This window comes from Lynx canadensis, chromosome E1, assembly GCF_007474595.2.
Source record: "Lynx canadensis isolate LIC74 chromosome E1, mLynCan4.pri.v2, whole genome shotgun sequence".
Lineage (NCBI taxonomy): Eukaryota > Metazoa > Chordata > Mammalia > Carnivora > Felidae > Lynx > Lynx canadensis.
In genome coordinates, this window is record NC_044316.2 from 59,845,045 (window position 1) to 59,864,914 (window position 19,870).

The window sequence follows — 19,870 nt, forward strand, 5'->3', positions numbered from 1 at the left end:
TATAAGGAGGCCGGTCATATTGGATTAGGGCCCACCCTGCTCCAGCGTGACCTCGTCTGCACTGGTTACATCCACACAGACCCTATTTCCAAGTAAGGTTGCATCTCAAAGAGCTGGCGGCTAGGACTGGAGCCTGTCCCTTCGGGGCCACCATTCAACCCACTACAGACTGTTCAGACTGTTCCCCTGGGGCTACACTGGCTGACAGCCCCCCAGTGCCGGCTCCCCCACCGGCCAGCCTGTGGTCACCCCACCACAGATATGGGAACAGGGCAGGGGCGGTTGAGGGGGCCTGGACAGCCCCGGAGCAAGTAGCACAGCCAAGATTGGACTGTTCCTGCACCCAGAACACACGCTGCAGCTCAGGAATTGTTTGTGGGGTAATAACAACATTCGAGGGTCACTGAGGGGCCAGTGAGAGGCTCCGAGGGGCCCTGCTTCCTGGTGTGTCATGTGGAATGGCCCCCCATATTGCATGGAGCCCTCACAGCCACCAATTGGGTGGCTCCAGAACTCTCCCCACTTTACAGATGAGGAAACTGAGTCCAGAGGGGCTGTCCTGCTTCCAACGTGCCCCCAGAGCCTAAGCCCAGAGCGGATCTCAACACTGGGAGCCAGGCTGACTCCATCGTAGGGTGTCGTAAGCCAGGAAGGACCACTGCTCAAAAGGGCCAGGTTTGCGCTGTGGCTCCAGGATCCCAGAGCACCCACACTTGGTGGCCAGAGTGGCCCCTGGGTGGGCAGCCTGGCCTGGAAGCTATACTCTTTCCCAGGACAGGGCCCCACGGAGACGCAGAAAGCACCAGGGGCTGCCCAAGGAGGGCCAGGACTCCAGGTCCTTCCTCCAGTTTTGGCCCTGGAGCTCACAGTGCTTGGAGCTGAGCTCACCGGGGGACATCCCTTGCAGGACTCCCATGGGCTCCCAAACGCACAGGAATCGGGGGTGGGGTCGGTGCAGGCACAAACCTGCATGGTCTTGAGCAAGTCCCTTCCCTCTAGGCTTGGGAAATACCCACACTTCACCCCCACCCCGTGTGGGACCCGCGGCAACTTCTCCATTTGCTCACGGGCCTGGGGGTGGGAAAGGCTGGGCCACTCCCCAGTGGGGTCCTGGGGAAAAGGGGACCCAGCGGGGAGGTTTGGTCGGAGATGTCCTTCAACCCCCAGCATGTGCCCCGCCCCCAGGAACAAGGGGTGCCCTGTGAACCCGGTGGGCGGCAGGCTCACAGCCCCACCACCAGGAAGGGACTCCAGTGGTGAGGACGGTGCTCCTGGAGGGATGAAGGGACCAGAGGGCTCGAGGTAGCTGTTTCCCAGAGGTCAAAGCCCAGAGGCGGACACAGAGCTGTTGGAAGTTCCCCCTGAGGCCGGAGAGAAAGAGGCAAGCTGCCCCACGGGTGGGCACCAAGAGAGCCGTGCCCCCCAGGCCATCTGGACCATGGGGTTGGCATCCACCCTCCTTTGCCATCCTGCCCACGACACGGACAGCAGCCTGTGAGATGACTCCCAGGGGCTGGGGGAGCCCCACAGGACTGGCAGGTTCACACTGCTAATCCCCGGAGAGGGGTTCACCTCTCTGGGGTTGGATGTGAGAGAAGCCAGGGGGCTTGTGTGGCCCATGCATGGCTGGGACAGGACCTGGCCCCGCACGCCCAGTGGGAACCCACCCAAGAGCTGGCGTCCCTGCGTGTGGCATGGGACCGGGCACCAGCTGTCAGGTCCCCGGATGCATCCCACCCTCCCTCCAAGGCCAGCAGGGGGTTCCGCTGAGCTCTCAGTGCTGAGTCACCAGGGAGGGGGGACTGCGGTCAGAGCAGGAAGGTTGGGCAAGGCCTTGCCTTCCCCACGGGCTAGAGGGACGCTCACGCTTGGCACACAGCCTGGGCCTGCTGGCTCAGCCCCTGGCCAAGGCCTGGCTGCCATCCCCTTGCCCTCCACTCCGGCCTGCAGAAGGCTGAGACTCCCTTTACGTCAGAAATGACTGGCATCTCCATGTGCCTGGCAGGACCCCCGGTCTCCACCTCTGTCCCCTGGGCCTGCAATGCTCCACACTGAGATTAGGGGGGCTCCAGGGGGCTGTAACACCAGGTACCACCATGGAGGGGGCGGCCCGAGTCAGAGTTTGATCGCTGGAGAGCAAAAGGAAGGAACAAGGTGGGGCCATGCCTCAGCAGGGACCCAGAACCCAGTGTAAGGTCAGGTGCAGAGTATATGGGCGGGGCTATGTTAGCTGGGCCCCCAGGCAGCCCACCTGAGCAGATAGATGATACCTGAATGGTGGCCAAGGAAGAGAGGACCGAGGCCCAGCCGGGGCGCTGGACCACAGGAGCGGTCTGGGAGGCTCCCTCTGGCCACTGCATGGGCAGAGAGGCGGCTGGACCAGGGATAGGGCTGGTGGCTCCACTGGCACATGGGGGTACCACCTCCCAAGTGTCCCTTCCTCACCTGCATTCGTGGAGCACCTGCTCTGTTCCAGGCTCCCATCCAGGCACTGGGGTGGGCAGAGGCTCTCCCACCTTTGGGGGGGGGGGGGCCATGGCCCAGGGCAACAAGAGCCCAGGATTTTCCTGGGCCTGGACACGGGAGCAAAGGAAAGAGAGGAACCCCGAAGGAAGCCTGGTGTGCGGAGGGCTAGCGGAGGGGTCGTGGGGTGGGTCACCGAGGGAGTTCTGCTGGGGCCAAGAAGTGTGGGGTCCTGGGGAGCCTGAGCTACAGGGCATCTCGGGGCCGCGAGCACAAGGATGGTCTTGAGGCCACTCCCCAGATGGCATGGACAGAGGAGAAGAGGGGTTGGAGCTGGGGGCCTGACAGAGAGCACAGGGCAGGCGCCCCCAGGGCCAGGGCCCCTAACAAAGCGGGGGGTGTGCACGTAGGGCTCAGCCGACTTCCTGAGCTGTCTCTGACCGGGTTTGGGTGCCACGCCTCACCTGCAAGGCAGGTACAGTAATGGGCGTGGCATGGCCACCCTCAGGCTACACACAGGCCATGGGAGCAGGCCACCCTCAGCCGAGGCCCTGTAGCCACCAGTTCTGACGGGACCCCCTGTCTCTCTCTGGTTGCTGAGGATGCGCAGGGCCAGCCAGGTCCGGCCAGTGGGGGGCCCCGGTGGTGCCTCTAGCCACCAGTCCCTCCACAGGTGGCGTCCAGCGTCCCTGCCTGGACCACCCACTGCTCCTCAGTAGCATCTCACTCCGGCCAGGGCTGGGGGCAAATGGTGGCCACAAGGGAGACAGGGGCACAGGGCGGGGACGTTCCATAGTCCTTGTCCCTGAGTCTGGGGGACACGGGGGAAGGACAGGACCTCAGCAGCAGAGAGGCTGGTCGGTGCCTGGGCTGGGGGCCTCCCGGAACAAGGGCAGGAGGCATGGGCACGAGGGACCACAGGGACCAAGGCGGGTGGGACCTGCTGGACCCTGCGGGGAGGAGGGAGCAGACTCAAAGAGGGAGGTAAGAGGCTCCCGCCAGGGGGAAGAGGGGAAGAGTTCCGATCCTGACTCGATTCGTGTCCCCCTCAACCCCTGCCCGAGCCCCTACCCCCAGGGCTCCACCGCTCAGGAAGGACAGAGCAACAGAGCCCCCAGGGACGTCCATGGGGTGGAGGGCAGGTGCAGTGGAGCAAGGGGGCTGCACAAGGGCCTGAGGGCAGCAGGTGGGGGAGGGGGGAGCCTAACTCCGCTCCGTCTCAGCAAGGGGGTGGGGTGCAGGAGAAGGGGATGGGACGTTCCAGCTCCTCCAGGGGCCCTCAGAGGGGCTTCGGGCACCCACTTCCCAGACAGGGGATAAGTCTGGAGAGGTCCCGTGGTTGAATCCAGCCAGGCTCCACCGGGCTTGCTCTCTGCTGCTTCCTTCCCCAAATGGACCCGATCCTCAGGCACGTCTGCGGAGCCACCCCACTGACCTCGGGAGTGAATGTTCTGGCAGCTGTGCCAACCCCCAGACGCCCCCGCCCGCAGACACCCCCATCCACAGACACCCCATCCTGACACCCCACCCGCAGACGCCCCCCCATAGAAGCCCCACCCACAGACACTCCCATCCACAGACACCCTCGGCCAGACACCCCCACCCCAGACACCCCTGGTCCACAGACACCTTCAATCCCTAGATGCCCCCCCCCCGTAGATACTCCCACACCCAGACACCCCCCACAGACATCACCACCCAAAGATATCCCGGGCACACAGACACCCCCAAACCATAAACACCTCCAACCTCCCCCAGACACTCCCAACCCCCACATACCCCCAAACTCCCCCCAGACACCTCCAATCCAGATACCCCAACCCCCCCATACCCCCTACCTCCCCTCACATGCCCTCAACCCCCCAGACACCCCTAAGCTCCCTCCATATGCTCCCAACCCCTGAGAAACCCCCAACCTCCCCCAGACGCCCCCAACCCAGATACCCCCACCGCCCCATAGACACCCCATCCCACACACCCACCCTCGGCCCCCATGCCCAGCAGCCCGCCGGGCAGGGACCATGGCGAGTCCTGCCAGGCTGGGCTGGGTCTGGGCTCTGCAGCCTGTTTTCGCCTCTGTTCCCAGCCAAGCGGTTAATGTGTTTACTTTTCCGGGAGCCTGAACAGACCCAGGTAAGGCCCTGGGGAGCAGGAGGGGGTGGGAGGGAAGTGGTTGGAAACCCCTGGCCTTGGGCTGGCTGGGTGCCGGTCCGGCTGACCTCACCCACCCTGGAGTAGGGGAGTAAGGGAAGGTGTGGTTGCAGGTGTAGGGTGGGGGTGAACACGCGCTGTCACGGCTGTGCCACCACGTCCCTGTGGAGGGCAGGAGGCCGGTTCTGCCTGGACGCCGGTCACGTGACCTGGCTTTCTTCAGCCGACCTGGCCTGTTGTGGCCCCGATCCCGCCCATGGGGCGGGCGGCTCGGCCTGGACTCCAGCGGTCGGTTCCTAGGGCTTGCGAATGGGGGACCCGTGTGGCTCCATCAACAACGTGGCACCCGAGGTCTGGCCCCACGTAGGAGCAGGCGGCCCTTCCTCCACTCCTGTGTGGCCACTGTTCTCAGACGGCTCTCCCAGGCTTCCAGTGTCAGTTTTGGAGATAGCGGCAGGACCGGTCTCCCATCCTCTGTCTGGACACCCAAGAAAGGTGGCGCGTATCCCCAGTAGCCGCAGAGGGCTGGGCGGGTGGTGGGGACAGCCCTGGAGGCCCCTCGGAGCAGAAGCCGTGACTCGAAATTCTGGGAATTGGAGTCCAGGAGCCGGCGGAGGGGCACGTGGGGGCACTTGTCAGACCGTGGCGGGGGGGGGGGGGGGAAGCGGGGCCAGGAACAGATGAGGTCACCAGGGAATACCCAGTGCTGGGCAGTCCCGTGAGGCCCCCTCACAGGGATCGGTACACTCCCCCTGGCCCTCCACTCCCTTCCTTTCAGAAGAGGGTAGCCCCAGGCGTCGGGCTGGCCCAGGGCCGCCGAAGGGGAGCGGGCACTGGAGCCAGGTCTGGGGTGGGTGCCCTGGGCCGTCTCTGCCCCTCCCCTGCACCTCAGAATTACAGCTGTTCCTTCCCTGCTGTGCACAGGGCACCTTTCAGGTGGAATGAAGCCTCGAGGGAGGGGGGCTCGGGGGAGGGGGGCTCAGAGCCCAAACCTGAAGGGGCCCGTGGGGCTGTGTGCAGAACGGAGCCTGGCCACTCGAGACCCTCCCAGTGCTGGGCACCCCAACGGAGCCTTCCTGAAGGCTAAGCGTTTAGAAGCAGGGAGGCTCCCTGTTACGGGAAGAACCTCAGAGTCCCCAGAGGTGGGGCCAAGCGGTTCGTGTCTGGAAGGTTCCTGGCCCTCCCTTGCGGGACTGCTCCAGATGAAGCCCTGGGGAGAGACTTCTTTCCCTCTCCTCTGATTGTCAGCCACCCGGTACCCGCCCCCCCCCCCCCACCAAAGAACCCCATCTCCCATCACTCTACCACTCTTCCTTTCCTCTTCCAGCTACTCCCAGCCCTGGGATGCTCTGCAGGGGGTGGGGGAGGGGCTGGAAGGCTGGTGCCCGATGAGCCGGCCCTCTGTGCCCACCGGTGCCCACCTCAGCTCTGGGCACCATGCCTGAGGGGCTCTGAGTCTGGGGAATGTCCTCTCCTGAAGGCTCCTGTGGGACCACGGTGTCCCTGGCTGACCGCCCCCAACTCTTCTACCTAGCTGGGACCTAGCTGGACCTCACTGGACCTTCGAGGCCCCTTCCCTTCTTTGGTGGTAGGGGCGGGGGAAAGGGCCGAATCCCAGGCACTCCCTCTGATCACTGGGGGAACTGTGGGGTCCTCCCAGGTCTCGGAGCTCAGAGGAAAGGCAGCTCTGCACTTAGGGAGGCTGGCAGAGGGCGGAGAGACCCCAGCCACCTGGGCCTGTCTTTCCGTTAGCCGCGCTGCGCTCTTCAGTCTTGGGGTGGGGGCGGGGGGCGGGGGGTCGGGGGCTGAGAACTGCAAGGTTCCCACCCAGGAGGAATCTTCAGTCCCCAGGGTGGGGGATGCCAGCCCCCAAGTCCTGTGAAGATGGGGAGGCATCTGGGTGGCGGTAAGAGGGACCCTGAGCTGGGCAGGGTGTGTGTCTAAATAACCCGAGGCCAGGAAGCCGGTGCCCCACTGCCGGGAGCAGGAAGTGCCACCACAGGTGAGGGGGCTCCTTCCTGCAGCCCCACCCCCACACCAGCGCTTCCACCTCCAGCCTGTGGGGGGAGCACCGGCAGGAGCAGGTGACTGGAGGCTGCCACCTGAGGCTGGGCTGGACTGTGAGATGGGGGTCGCCTTCCCCCCACAAGTGCCCCTACGGACGGACACCCAGGATCTAGGCGTCATCTGGGAGGCCCAGGCCCTGTGCCCGGGCTGGAGGCTTGGGCTCTGCTCACCTTTTCCCTACGTGTGCATGTTTACACGAGAGTTCTTTAGTATTTTTGGGGTGAGGGTGGTGGGGCCCTAAACAGGGGTTGGGGGCCAGGCCCAGCCCAGCCTCTCTGAGTGCCAGGGTTCTTTCCACAGGGAGTGGGTGGGGTGTGGTCTGCAGCATGCAGAAGAGAAAGCAGGAGGCCTTGGTGGCCGAGGCATCTCCGACGGGGCAGTCGGATGGACTCAGCCATCTGCCCACGTACCTCAACCACCGTAGCAAGGCCCCGGGAGGGGGTAACCCTCCACTCCGCACCCCCATCCCCCGCCCAGCCCACAGTCGCCAGTGCCTCCGCCACCTCCCCTGGTCCCAGGAGACCTGGAGTGTCATTTCAAAGTCGGCTGGGTGGAAAGTATTCCTGCGGTCCCTGCAGGGTGGCCGCCACCAACGGCCACACTCCTTGGCCCCTCCTCAAACTTTAGCTCTCTCCAAGTGACAGCTAAGAATAATGGGGCCTTGAAGCACCTTTCTTGGGACCAGCCGGCTCGAGCGCCGGCGGGCGCGGGGATGGGGAGCGCCGGGGACGGCGTCCCACCCCACCGGGTGGCGATCCTGGACGCCCCAGGGGAGGGGCGCGGCTTTATCCGGCTTCGCAGGGCGCGGAGCCACCCGGGGAAGCGGAAGTTCAGGGAGGTCGACTGCCTGGTCGGCGATGACCCAGGCAGCGCGGGGGGCGCGGCCCGCGAGGAAGCGGAGGTTTGGATGGGGCGGAGATTCCGGGGGGGGGGGGGGGGGGGGGGGGGGGCCTGTGCGCCCCGGAGCTGAGCGGGGAGGGGGGGGGGAATGGCACAGGGTCAGGGGTGCCGCCTCCGGGGTGGGAGGGCGAGACCTGGGGGCCCGCCCGCGGGCGAGGGGGGAGCGGGACCGGCCCGGCGAGAAGGCGCATCTCCCTCCCGGCCGGGGTCCGCCCGGGGCGGGGGTGGGGTCGTCCCTCAGCCCGGCGACAGCTCGGGCGCCGTCGGGAGCTGAGGGCGCCCCTCCCGCGCGGCGCGGGGTCCGGGCGGGGCGGGCAGGGGCGGCGCCAGGCGGCGGTGACGCGCGGGGGACGTGCGGCGCGAGCGGCCGGAGCTCCGAGTCCCCCCGGCAAGGCGGCCAGAGGCGCGCGGCGGCCGAGCGGCGGCAGGTAGGCGCGGCGCGGATGCTCGGCGGGGCGGGGCGGGGCCGGGACCCTCGGCCGAGTCGGCGCTCCCGCCCCTCGCCCCTTCCCCGCCGGGCCTCGGGCGGCCGCCACCGAAGGGCTCCGGGGAACCAGCCGCGCCCCCACCGCGCCCTCGGACCGGCCCCCCCGTGCGCCCCCTGCGTTGGGCGGCCCTGGGGCGGGGGGGGCAGTGCTGGGCTCTGTCCCGGAGGCGGGTGCGCGGGGCGGCCGAGCGGGGTCGCGGGCGCGAAGAGCTCGGTCCACGGCGGCGGGCGGTATTTGGTGGGGCTGCCGCCGGCCCGGGCCCCCTCCCGAGGGCGCGGGGAGCACGTGCGCTCTGGCCGCCGCGCTGGGCGGTGGAGGTGGTGGTGGTGCCGTGGCCCCGCGGGCCTCTGTCTCACCTCCTCCCGCCTCTCCCTGCGCCCCAACACTCGCCTCGCCGTCTGGCACCCGCCCTCGGTCGACGACTCCCAGGCCAGGCCCGGGGCAGAAAGGTGGGGAGCCCGTTCTGAGAATCAGGCTGGACTCCCCTGTTCGCCTCCACCGCCTCCCAGACCTCTACCCCCTGGGAAAACCAGCGGGGCCTCAGTCTATTTATCTGAAAGGTGGGTTGACAACGTGCCTGCCTGGATGCTGGACCAGGCCAGTGGACGGCAGGCTGTGAGTGGAAGAGAAGCAGTCAGGTCACGGTCACTGGGGGTGCCTGGCCTCTAGATGAGGGACAAAGGGGCAGCCCGGAGGCCAGAGTGCTTTTCCATCCCAGAGGCCCTGAGCTGCACGTCCAGAAGTGCACACTGGGTGTGAGAGGGAGACAGACACAGGAGCGTGCCCTCGAGGCTGGACCGGGCCTCTGTGGGTGGGCCATGACCGAGGAGTTGTTCCCACGGCAGGAGGCCCGCCCCCAGAAGGGGCACAGGTGGGGTGGAACCTTCCTGCCCAGAGGCCTGTGGTGTGGACGGGACCTGGGGTGAGCAATGGGAGGCCGGGCCCCAGGGCAAGCTCTGTAATGACTCGGTGTGACCTTGGGCAGGCCCTGGTACCCAGGAGGCAACCTGGCTCTGACTCCAGCTGCAGCCTCGGTCTGGAGGGGCAGCAACAAAAGGGGGTCTGTGCTCTTCAGGACAGTGGCCAGGGAGTGTGTGTAAAGCGGGGGGGGGGGGGGGGGGAGGGGGCTGTGCTGTCTTCTGTGCCAGGCCCCTTTGCTCTAGGGTGGGTCCAGCAGTGACCTGGCCGGTGCCACTCTGAGGTTAGGAGTCCAGCAGGGTGCCCCAAGGGCCCAGGGCTGGAAGACTGTCTCACAGAGCAATCAATCCATCCGAGGCACCTCTGGGTCAGGCCTCAGGTGCGCTGGGCCAGGACAAGCGTGGGACAGGAGTGGAGAGGCCTGAGGATCCTCACCGTGCCGCCCCGGCAAGGACAGACCTCCCGGCCTCAGTCCCCATCTGTGAAATGGGCGGGGTGGGGTGGCCTTCAGGGAGAGTTCTCAGTCCACTTTCACAGCCGGTCACAGCGCCCACATGGCCGGGCCCCTGCCGAGGCAAACCGAAGCCGGTCCCGCCCCGGGGGGAGCCGCGGGAGGGGCCACAGGATCTCCTTCCGCGCCGGCGCTCACTAGCGCCCTGTGCCGTTCTGGGGCTCCCTGACCCCAGCGGCCCGGGCGCTGGCCTATACGGTAGCAGACTAGCAGACGGGGAGAGCGCCTACTCCAGGCAATACGGCGGCGGCTCCTCCCTTGGCGTGGTCACGTCCCCCACGTCCCTCGGCCCAGCGAGAGCGGGGTGGCAAGGCGGAGCTTGCTCCCTTCCCACACCCCTCCCTGTCTCTACCCTGCTGGTGACCGCCCAGCCCCACCAAGGTCGGCCCGACCCCCACCTGCCACCAGGCCCAATAGGGTGGCGATGGGAGGGGCCCCTCCTGGTTACTGAGGTTGGCCGTGCAGAGCCCTTCTTGGCCTTAGCCTTAAAACACTAGCTTTGGGGGGCGGGGTGGGGGTGGGGGCTGCAGGGAGTCGAGCGGTGGGACAAGATGGCCATGCGATGGGCAGGCTGGGCAGGGTTCAGGACTAGAGGGGGTTGCTTTGAGCCTGCTCCAGCCACCACTCTGAGCCCTCCAGACCAGGGGGCTCTGACAGGGTGAGCCCAAAACCATACACAGGACCACAGCCCACAGCCCCCTCCTTGTCACATGAGGCATGATGTTGGAGAGGGGCTGGCCCCAGGGCAGGGTGTTTTCACACCACTGGCCTCTGCAAGATGTGAGCGCTTTGGGAGCGCCCCGGGGGACTTCGTGATCAGTGGATGTGGTGTGGAGGGCCCAGGCTGGCTTAGCACGCTTGGGTCATGCCTGGGGCAGACCTTCACTCAGTGCTCAGGGCCCATGTCCCCAGAAGAAGCCCCAGACACCTCCCTCCAGTCAACAGCTCTGCCCACAGGTGGGGGCAGGGCGGAGGTGGGCATCTGGGGTCCTGCGTCAGCCCTGGGAAGCGGACAAGCACCCAGACCAGTGTTGCTTGCTGAGCGCTGGGTGGATGGAGGCATCCGGATATGATGTTGCCTGTTTGCACAACAGGGACAGCGGGGAAAGGAAGCTAGGGAGCCTGGGAGGCTCTCCCTCCTCCTGAAGGTATGGCACTCTCCTGTCAACCACCCCCTATGCTTCAGGGACCTTGGGGCTCAACTGAAGCCAGGTGCCGGCCACAACGGGGCTGTTTCTTTGGTGCCCAGGCGCGTGTCCCAGGCGTCCTGGTGCAGGAAGAGCCCAGGACGGAATGCAATCGCTCCTCTCCCGCCCCGCCCGCCTGGAGCTGGTCTCTGAGGACTGGAAGTCTGGCTAGTTAACTAGCCAATCTCCCCGGAAGGCGAACCTACAGGCTCTGGAGTTGGAGGCCACCACCGCGAACCTCAGGGACACGGCCTGCCCTGGAAGCGCACGGGCCAGAGACCCAGGGTCCAAGGCGGGTGAGAGAACCACCTACAGAAGCCTAATGGGGAGTGTGGCCGGGCACACTGGGGACGGCAGCGGGTCTGCAGGCTGGAGTAGAGCAGCAGGAGGGGCTCTGGAAGTGGGAGAAGCCGAGATGTGGGGGTGGCCAAGGCCGGGCTGTTTGTGTGTGTCTGCCCCAGCCCTCCGGGTGGAGGTGCCCAGGTGAGTACAGGCGGAGAAGGGGGTGATGCTGGAGCACACGGGAGACCAGGAGACCAGGCTGGCTCAGGGGCGGGGGTCTGGAGTCCTGACCCACTGGGGTGCCGGCCAGCCAGTGGACCCCTGCGGGAGAAGCTGGCAGAAGGCCTGGATTTGGGAGCTCAGATGTGTGGTCTACGGGAACGGGCTGTTCAAGCGACCCCCATGCTGCTCTCCTCTGGGCCTTCCTCTGCTCAGCTCCCAGCCGCCTGGGGCCGTGGGACCTTTTCGGGAATTGGGGGGGGGGCAGCTCCTGGAGCCTCACCTGACCCAGGAGCGGACACACATGCCCCACCGGGGAGATCAGCTTTCTGAGGTCCAGAGGGCGGGTTATTTCTGGGCCGGGGACGTGGTTCGCATGCTTCCCTGGGAGGGTAAATGTCATCACAAGTCCAGCTGGCTGGTGTGTGCCCACAGATGTGCTGGCACCGCCTCTCCTGGCACACTGCAGCGAGGGTCCCCGACCAGTCCCCCCAAGGGGGCCTCCATTCCAGGCCCTCCTCCCCCCATGGGTCGACAAGACCCATTTTGCTCTTAGGAATCCCAGCCCCTTCTCTACCTGGACGCCCTACTGAGCAAAACCCCTTTGCTCCAAACTGAGGCCCCACCAATTCCCTTCCCTGCTTGCCCACCACCACTGCCCACTGGCAAATTGAGATCTTGCTGAGAAACTTCACTTTGAAGCCTGGCTGATGTGGGCAATGAACAGGGGGTCATTTTAGTGTGGTTGGCACCCTAGGCTGGGGGGTCAGCTGGGAGCAAAGTGTCTGAAGTCTCTAGGGATGGGTGGGAGAGATGGCCATGCTCCCCACGTAAGCCTCCCGTGGCAGCCACTTGGCCCACACAGGTCTTAAAGCATGCCAAATCCTCCTGGCACCTAAGCCTTGGCACCCCCGCTCCCCTCACCCTCCTGGATGCTAGTTCAGGGGACGCCCCATGTCCCACACGTGGCCAGCGTCGGTCTCCTGAGGACCAAGGGAACTTCCAGGGAGGGCCCAGCCCTGGCGGGCAGCAGCTCAACATAAAAAAAGGCCATCTAAGGTTGGGGCGCGTGTTCCTCTGGCGAGCGCCAGGCGCGGCTAGTACAACCAAGATCTCAGAGGGAGGCCCCGTATTCTGGAACTTTGGGTATACAGACTTGAGCTGCTCCTAACTTTTGGCGTCAGACATCCCTCTTTGGCCTTTGCATGGCCCACTTGGTCTATTTTTAAAAATCAACGAATGCCCATAAGCCCACAACCCAAAACAAGCCAGGATTCTGGGGATGACCAGCTCCTCTGGGCCCCCATGACCGCCACCGCTGTCCTTTGTCCTGGGGCAGTTTGTGCTTTCTGCCTTAAACAGTGGCGTTAAATTGTAACACAACACATTCCCAAAGTGCATTTTTCCCGTCTTTTAATTAAGTTCTCCTGCTGCGTGTACCTCAGGGATCTTTTAAGCTAAGGACAGTGATGAATAGCCGGGGCATGCAGTTTTGGCTGTGGGATGTGTCTGCCCCTCCGGCCGGTCCTCGGCACATGGCTGCAAGGTCTGAGACAGGGTATCTGGTGGGGAGAACCCAGGGCTGGGGCCAGACTTTCCTGGCAGAGGCCGGTCCCAGGTTCCAGGTATGCCTTAGATACGCAAGAGGGCCAGCTGGGGTGCCGTGCAGGCCATGGGCCTGGAGGCTTCCCTGGTCTGGGTGCCCCTGTGCCCCTCTTAGCCTCAGGAACTCCCTGCAGCTCGCTCTTAGGCCCAGGAGGCTTCTGAGCACTCGGGGCAGGGTGGGTGGGCCTAAAGGGCACGGGGTCCAGGAGCCCAGAGAGAAGAAAGGTTCTCTTGGGTCTCCCAGAAGCGGTGCTGGTGGCAGTGAAGCCTGGCCCAGCTGGCAGGCAAGGCAAGCACTGGAGCGGACCTCTGGCCCAGCCCCGGGTGGGGGCCCGGGCCGCGCTCTGCTCCAGTGGGCCGTGTCAGCCCTGTCATCAGCCTGGTGGCCAGCTGGCTCCTGGGGGGTCTGGTCATCCAACAGTGGTGCTCTTGAACAGCAGCTACTGCTGGGAATCACCCGGAAAGCCCTTGAAAAACACCCCCCAACACAGGCCACACCCTTGGGTCAGAGCCTCAGTACCCCCCAGACCACTGAATCAGGATCCCAGGGAGCACCTGTGGCCCGGATGCTGGGGGCAGGGAGAAGGGTTATTCTTCCCACGGCTTCTCCCCCACAACGCTGACCCTGTGCTCACACAGGCCAGGCACAGAGGCCCTTGTCCTCACTCCAAAGTCCTGTCCCAGGTTCCACGTATGCCTCGCACACAGAAACGGGCCCCCCAGGGGGCTCTGCAAGGTCAAGGATGAGGTCGGAAAGGGGACGGCGTGGAGCCAGGTGGCTGACACGGGCTGTCAGATCTGCTTGGGATGCTCCGCAACTGGCAAACTCCCCCTTGGGGCTTCTGTCCTCCAGAGCTAGTCTTTGGTCGCTGGCAGGAGAGGAGAGGGCTGCGGTCCGGGCAGCACCTGCACTGAGGAGACGCTCTCCTGGGACCAGCCTCTGTCTGGTGAGCTGGGGGGGGGGGGGGGGGGGGGGCGAAGGCACCGGCCTCATCCCTGGCATCAGGTGGAGGCGGGGGGCTCCAGTTGGACGTCTGGCCCCGGCCCTCCCAGTTCCTGTGCCTCAACGGGGCTAAGCTCTGGGCTTGAGAGAGGTCTGAGGGTTTGCCCCAGTAGGCTGCATGGAAGCCGCACCCCTGCCCACCCATCCCTCCCTGCAGCCCTGCTGGCTGCCCTGGGGTCTCCTCTTCCTTGATCAGCAGAGGCCCCCAGCCTCTCCTGGAACAGCCTTGGATAACTGCTGGGTCTGGGGAGTCGGCACCAGCACAGTGAGCGAGGGGAGCGGGGCATCCGCGGGCCTGAGGACACGGATCAGGGGGGTGACCTCTTGCTTCCTCAGTGGTACTGCCCGATGGCCTCTGCTGGCGACCCCCAGTCCCGCCTGCACAGCAAAGCCTGTGAGCCTCAGCCCCTCTTGGTCAGGCTCTCACTTGGGAGCCCCATTCCCCGGGTCGGGGGTGGGGGTGCACGGCTGGCCACACCTAGATTATTAGGTCTCAAGGGACACCACCCCAGGTCCCCTCTCACAGGACCCACCTGCAGCGGGGGGTGGGAAGTGCGGGCTGCTCCCCCAACAGGGTCAGGCGAGAGGACACACTGGGCTGACTTCCCCGCTGGGGTCTGTCCTCCTCAGGAGGAAACCTGAGACCTTGCTGAGCCCAAAAAAGCCACTGCCCTTTAGAGCCAGCTGGGTGGGAGCGGGCCAGGCCTGAGCGGGGGGAGGGAGCACGGCAGCAGCTGCTGCTCAGCCCAGACCCTCCAGCCTGGGGCCAAGTGCAGGTGAGGCCCCAGGTGAGGGCCGGAGGCGGGGCTCTCAGGTAGCACAGGGGCTGACCCAGCCAGACAACCCAGGCAGCCTGCCTTCCTTCCTCAGGGACGCACAACCTGTCCTCCTGGCCATGGGCGGCGCCGTGGTTGACGAGGGTCCCACCGGCATCAAGGCCCCTGATGGGGGCTGGGGCTGGGCCGTCCTCTTCGGCTGCTTCGTCATCACGGGCTTCTCCTACGCCTTCCCCAAGGCGGTCAGCGTCTTCTTCAAGGAGCTCATGCGTGAGTTTGGGATCGGCTACAGTGACACGGCCTGGATCTCCTCCATCCTGCTGGCCATGCTGTACGGGACAGGTGAGGGGCTGTCACGCCCGGCGGTCACCTCTGGAGTTCACCGTGTTCAGTTCTGGTTAAGAGCCGCACACAAGCAAGAAGGCCTGGGGGTGGGAGATGGGCAGGGCCCAGGGGGGCCCCTTTCTGCCCCCAATCCGTGGCTCTCCATGGGGCCAAACCCAGCACAGGCCAAGTCTTTGTAAGACCTGTCCGACGACAGGCCGTACCTGCACTGTACGTGGCTGTACGTGGTCCCAGAGGACGAGGCTCTGGAACGGTCCTTTACGGACAGTTGGGTCTCGACGCCTAAACAGAGCAAACAGAAAAGAGACCGACCCGGGGGCGTTCTGCTGCAAACCGTGCTTGGCTTGGGAAGGTGTCTGGGCACGACTCACATCCCGGGCACCTGGCCTGTCTGCTGAGCTGGGGCAGGGGGCACCAGGGGGGGAGAGTCCGGGCCCAGCTCTCTGCCCCCCACCCCCAGGCCCACTCTGCAGCGTGTGTGTGAACCGCTTTGGCTGCCGGCCCGTCATGCTCGCGGGTGGCCTCCTGGCATCCCTGGGCATGGTGGCTGCGTCCTTCTGCGGAAGCGTCATCCAGCTCTACCTCACTACCGGGGTCATCACCGGTGAGTGGGGCCCAGCGGGGAGCGGGGCAGGCCACGGCGCGCTCACTCCTCAGTGGCCAGATGACGGGCCGGGCGGCGCATCCGGAGCGAGGGGCCTCTTGGGAGGGGGCGGCAGTGGGTTGCCTCCCACCCCTGGCGCCAGTCTGTCCCTCGTTCCCCGTCTGTCTCTCCCAGCATGTTAGCTGGTGACAGGGGCTTCGAATGCACACCGGGTCCCCTCGCGTGGACACCCACAGACCCCACGTACAACTGTTCAGGCCGGAGCCTGTGTCTGGGCACACGGGGGGCAGGGACAAGGGGCCAGGAGGACTGAGCTGACACCTTTCCCCGCCTGCCCCTCCCACAGGCTTGGGCTTGGCGCTCAACTTCCAGCCCTCCCTCATCATGCTCAACCGCTATTTCAACAAGAGGCGCCCCATGGCCAATGGGCTGGCGGCCGCGGGCAGCCCCGTGTTCCTGTGCGCCCTGTCCCCACTGGGGCAGCTGCTGCAGGACCACTATGGCTGGCGGGGCGGCTTCCTCATCCTGGGGGGCCTCCTGCTCAACTGCTGCGTGTGCGCCGCGCTCATGAGGCCCCTGGAGGCATCCCGGCCGGGTTCGGGGCCCGGGCCCCAGCGGCCAGCCAGGCGGCTGCTGGACCTGAGCGTCTTCCGGGACCGTGGCTTTGTCATCTACGCCGTGGCCGCCTCCATCATGGTGCTGGGGCTCTTTGTGCCCCCCGTGTTCGTGGTGAGCTACGCCAAGGACCTGGGTGTGCCCGACACCCAAGCTGCCTTCCTGCTCACCGTCCTGGGCTTCATCGATATCTTCGCCCGGCCCGCCGCGGGCTTCATCACGGGGCTTAAGAAGGTGCGACCGTACTCCGTCTACCTCTTCAGCTTCTCTATGTTCTTCAACGGCTTCACGGACCTCACGGGGTCCACGGCCAGCGACTACGGTGGCCTGGTGGTCTTCTGCATCTTCTTCGGCATCTCCTACGGCATGGTGGGGGCCCTGCAGTTCGAGGTGCTCATGGCGATCGTGGGCACCCAGAAGTTCTCCAGTGCCATTGGCCTCGTGCTGCTGCTGGAGGCCATTGCCGTGCTCATTGGGCCCCCGTCGGGCGGTGAGTGGTGGGTCACAGCCTTCCTGAGGAGGGGGACCCACCATGGGAGGGCTCTTGGCTGCAGGGACACCTACCAATGTGGCCAGGCCACCCGTATTCCAGCAGGAGTGAACGCCAGGCATGCCCCCCTCCTGAGGACCTGCTTGGTCCACCACGGAGGGGGCCACGGGCCTAGACCAAAGGCGGGCACGTGCCCGAATCCTGAGGGTGGTGCTGTCCCTGCATGCAGGCCAGCTCAGAGCCCAGGTGGGGGGTCGGCTTTGGTCACTTTGGGCTTTCACCCTTTGCAAAGGCTGAGAAAATACCGAGGCGTAAACTTAAACGGTGTGGGCTAGGGTCTCTCCAGCTGACTCTGGAGGCCCGCACCCACAGGGGACCCCGTGAATTCCAGGGCTGTGCCTCGGGGGTCCTGGGGTCCTTCTGGGGCCTAGGCAGTTCCCGTGAAGGCCACGGTCAAGAGGCCTCCACGGTGACAGGTGACGGGCAGTGTGACCAGATACCTCCGGGCACCTCAGACGAGGCTCCCACCCTGAACCTGCACGGCTCCAAACCCTCCTCCAAGCCCCTTGGTCTGTGCTGCCTGTGGGGAGGGAGAAGCCGGGACAGGGTGCCCCTGGGCTGTCCCCAACAGCACAACGGTGCAGAGGTAGCTGGTGACCGTGGGGGTGACCTTCAGCCCAGGCTGACGCTGTCTCCCCTTTGTAGGCAAGCTCCTGGACGCGACGCACGTCTACCAGTACGTGTTTCTCCTGGCAGGGGCCGAGGTGCTGGCCTCCTCCCTCGTGCTGGTGCTGGGCAACTTCTTCTGCATCAAGAAGAGGCCCGAGGCGGCTGTGGAGGAGGGGGAGCGCCACAAGCCCCCCGCGGACGTGCGGGTGGACTCTCGGGAGGTGGAACACTTCCTGAAAGCAGAGCCTGAGAAAAACGGGGAGGTGGTTCACACCCCAGAGACGAGCGTCTGAGCGGAGGAGGCCAGCAGGGGTGAGGGAACCGGACAGAGACTTCAAGGCTCGTGTTTATTTCACAAACAGGACCGGCTTGGGTGGGGCCGTCCGTGTGTCTCGGGGGGCTGGTGAGGTGGGGACCGTGTCATTCCAAAGCAGGTCTGTGGTACAGCCAAGCCTCGAGGTCACAAGCCGTCTGCACCGGGACACAGCCTGCTGACCCCAGAGCAGCCTGGTGCCCACCGCTGTGCTCAGGGACCCAGAAACCCATGCTTCAGAGACAACACGACCGGGGTCAGGGGCGGAGCGGCACCGTCTCGGGAGAGACCCCCCCCACCCCGTGTGGCTGGCTGCACCCCGTCCCGCCCCACCTCCACCACGGCGCTCTAGCCCGCCCCTCGCCGAGTGTTGGGGGACAAATCTCCCTTCCTCCGCTTCTGAAGGTCTGAAATAAACCCGCGTATGGGAGGAGCCACCTTGGAAGGAATGTCTTCAAAGAGCCGGGGTCTCATTCTACGAGGGGCAGGGGTCTGACCGTTGGCTCCGAACTCACTTTTTCAACAGACAACCTGGTCATTTTTACAAAGTGGCTCTGGCCCTTGTCAGCTGGGTCGGCTTTCTAAGCGCTGCTGGCTCTGGACCCTGTGTCGCTGGAGCCCAGATGGCTCAGAGCATCCACCCAGGGGCCCCGTGGATGGAAGGGGTCTGGCCGCACCCAGGAGCCCCTTTGAGGCGTGGGCACTTCAGCTGAGACATACGTGTGATTCGTGTTCACTATGTGTGTGTTTAAAGAAAATGATCTTCCTGCCTTCCATTTATTCACCCCTCGGTTGGCTGATCGTGGCCCTATGTGGCCAGCACCCAGGGTGGGCATCTGCTCCCGTCCTCCTGGTCCAGCCCTGCTCGGCCTCGCCCCGGGTACCTCACACCCACCTGCCCTCGTGGCCAGTGGTGGCCTGCGTGGCTGGGAGCCCGGTCAGAGGCCGCTGGGGCCGCCTCAGTAGGTGGTGCGTCGCGGGCGCTGGGGACGGCAGCGGGCACCCTGGCGGGCCGCGTGCAGCCGGAGAGACGCCACGTCCCTGCTCCTCTGCAATGAAAAGCAAGTGAAAGCTCACACCTTGTCCCGGCCAGAGATGTCCCCCCCGGGGAGATGTCCCCCCCCGGGGGGTGCTGCTCTCCCTCTTCCGTGTGCCCCTCGAGCTGTGTGAAGCCAGGCACCCCCCTGCAGCACCTGCCCACAGCCCCGGGGCTCTGATGCCCATCCTGGTCTGCCCAGGCCCTCTGTGGGGGGCGGGGGCTGTGGCGATGCCAGCTGCCGCAGGGGTCAAGGCGGAGGCCCGCATCTACTGCCCTTGGCCCGCGTTCAGGTGAGCCAGGCAGGGCCCGCTGGGCTGTTTGTACCCTCCCCCTTCTCGGCCGCAGGAGCTCCGTCTGGCTGCTGCTGGCCATGAAGAGCTGTTGTGGGCTTCCTGGACCTCGCGCTGCAGTCTCCCCAACCCTCACCCTAAACTGCTTCCCCAGCGCTGGCCAGGAGCAACTGAAGTGTGCGTTCTCACCCGTCTCCATGCCCGTGTCCTAAGGCTGGCCCAGCATGGGGCCCAGCGAACCCGCGAGTCCTGCCCTGGGGATACTTAACATTAAGCAATTCTGAGATGATCGCTCCAATCGAGGCAGGATGCACACAGCCGGCCGGGGGGGGGCTGGGGTCCATGGGTAAGCACGCGCACTCCAGGGTGAGCAAGGGTTCCTCTACCCTCCCCTTGGCCTAGGGAACGCGGGTCCACCTGTCCCCTTAGCCGGCACCTTGGTGGACACGTGAGGTGGACCCAAGGCCCCCTGCTGGGCACAGTCTCAACGTTTCCAACCCAGACCGGAGGCTGAGGTTCAAGGCCAGAGGGGGAGGGTGAGCAAGGAAGTCTTATCTGCCTAGTTTTCTGGTTCCAGGTGTTTCTGGCCGGGCCCAACAGGGGAGACAGGAAACCTGGATGTCCTCAGGAAGCTGTGGCCACCCAGGGCTGAGCACTCCTCCCTCACACGAGTCAGGGAGAGCAGTCAGCGCTCGTGGGGCCATCCCTCACCCTCCAGCACCCCGTGGAGACTGCCCCATGCGAAGTGAGGCAGGCGCCCGTGCCAAACCCCCCTCGGTGGGCCTTCTTGGCCCCTCCCTGGAAGGTACGCACACGTCACCCCAAATCACCCCAGACTGCTGCCCCTAGCCTGGCCAGACCTGGGTGGACCCGCCACATACAAACGCTGGGAAGAGCCTATGCGGAGAAGCCCCTGGCGCGTGCGTGTGGGCCCT

General features: G+C 65.6%; 2 protein-coding genes across 7 annotated transcripts in view; one reads left to right on the plus strand and one right to left on the minus strand.

Moving 5' to 3' along the window:
- Positions 1-7,920: 7,920 nt before the first annotated feature.
- SLC16A3 (solute carrier family 16 member 3) lies at positions 7,921-18,055 on the plus strand. 6 transcript variants are annotated; one of them, XM_030295896.1, is made up of 7 exons: positions 7,921-8,009; positions 10,593-10,646; positions 10,748-10,977; positions 14,665-14,912; positions 15,376-15,519; positions 15,866-16,624; positions 17,330-18,055. In XM_030295896.1, the coding sequence occupies exons 4-7, from the start codon at positions 14,690-14,692 to the stop codon at positions 17,584-17,586; spliced, it is 1,383 nt and encodes a 460-aa protein (XP_030151756.1). In that variant the 5' UTR covers positions 7,921-8,009; positions 10,593-10,646; positions 10,748-10,977; positions 14,665-14,689; the 3' UTR covers positions 17,587-18,055. The 6 variants fall into 6 exon arrangements, with proteins under 6 accessions (XP_030151756.1, XP_030151759.1, XP_030151758.1 ...); XM_030295899.1 differs by lacking the exon at positions 10,593-10,646 and having other exon boundaries at positions 7,926-8,009; XM_030295898.1 differs by lacking the exon at positions 10,593-10,646 and having other exon boundaries at positions 7,929-8,009; positions 10,685-10,977.
- The window catches only part of CSNK1D (casein kinase 1 delta), a 32,939-nt gene continuing 30,825 nt past the window's right edge, over positions 17,757-19,870 (minus strand). The window contains exon 9 of the mRNA XM_030295902.1: positions 17,757-18,655. Within this exon, the coding sequence (XP_030151762.1) occupies positions 18,566-18,655 (90 nt within the window). The 3' untranslated portion in view covers positions 17,757-18,565. The remainder of the gene's footprint in view (positions 18,656-19,870) is intronic.

Coding starts and splice junctions, on each gene's coding strand:
- SLC16A3 (XM_030295894.1), top strand. CDS start 15,009: ATGGGCAGGGCCCAGGGGGGCCCCTTTCTGCCCCCAATCCGTGGCTCT. Junction 15,520..15,865: donor CACTACCGGGGTCATCACCG/GTGAGTGGGGCC, acceptor CCCCTCCCACAG/GCTTGGGCTTGGCGCTCAAC. Junction 16,625..17,329: donor CATTGGGCCCCCGTCGGGCG/GTGAGTGGTGGG, acceptor TCCCCTTTGTAG/GCAAGCTCCTGGACGCGACG.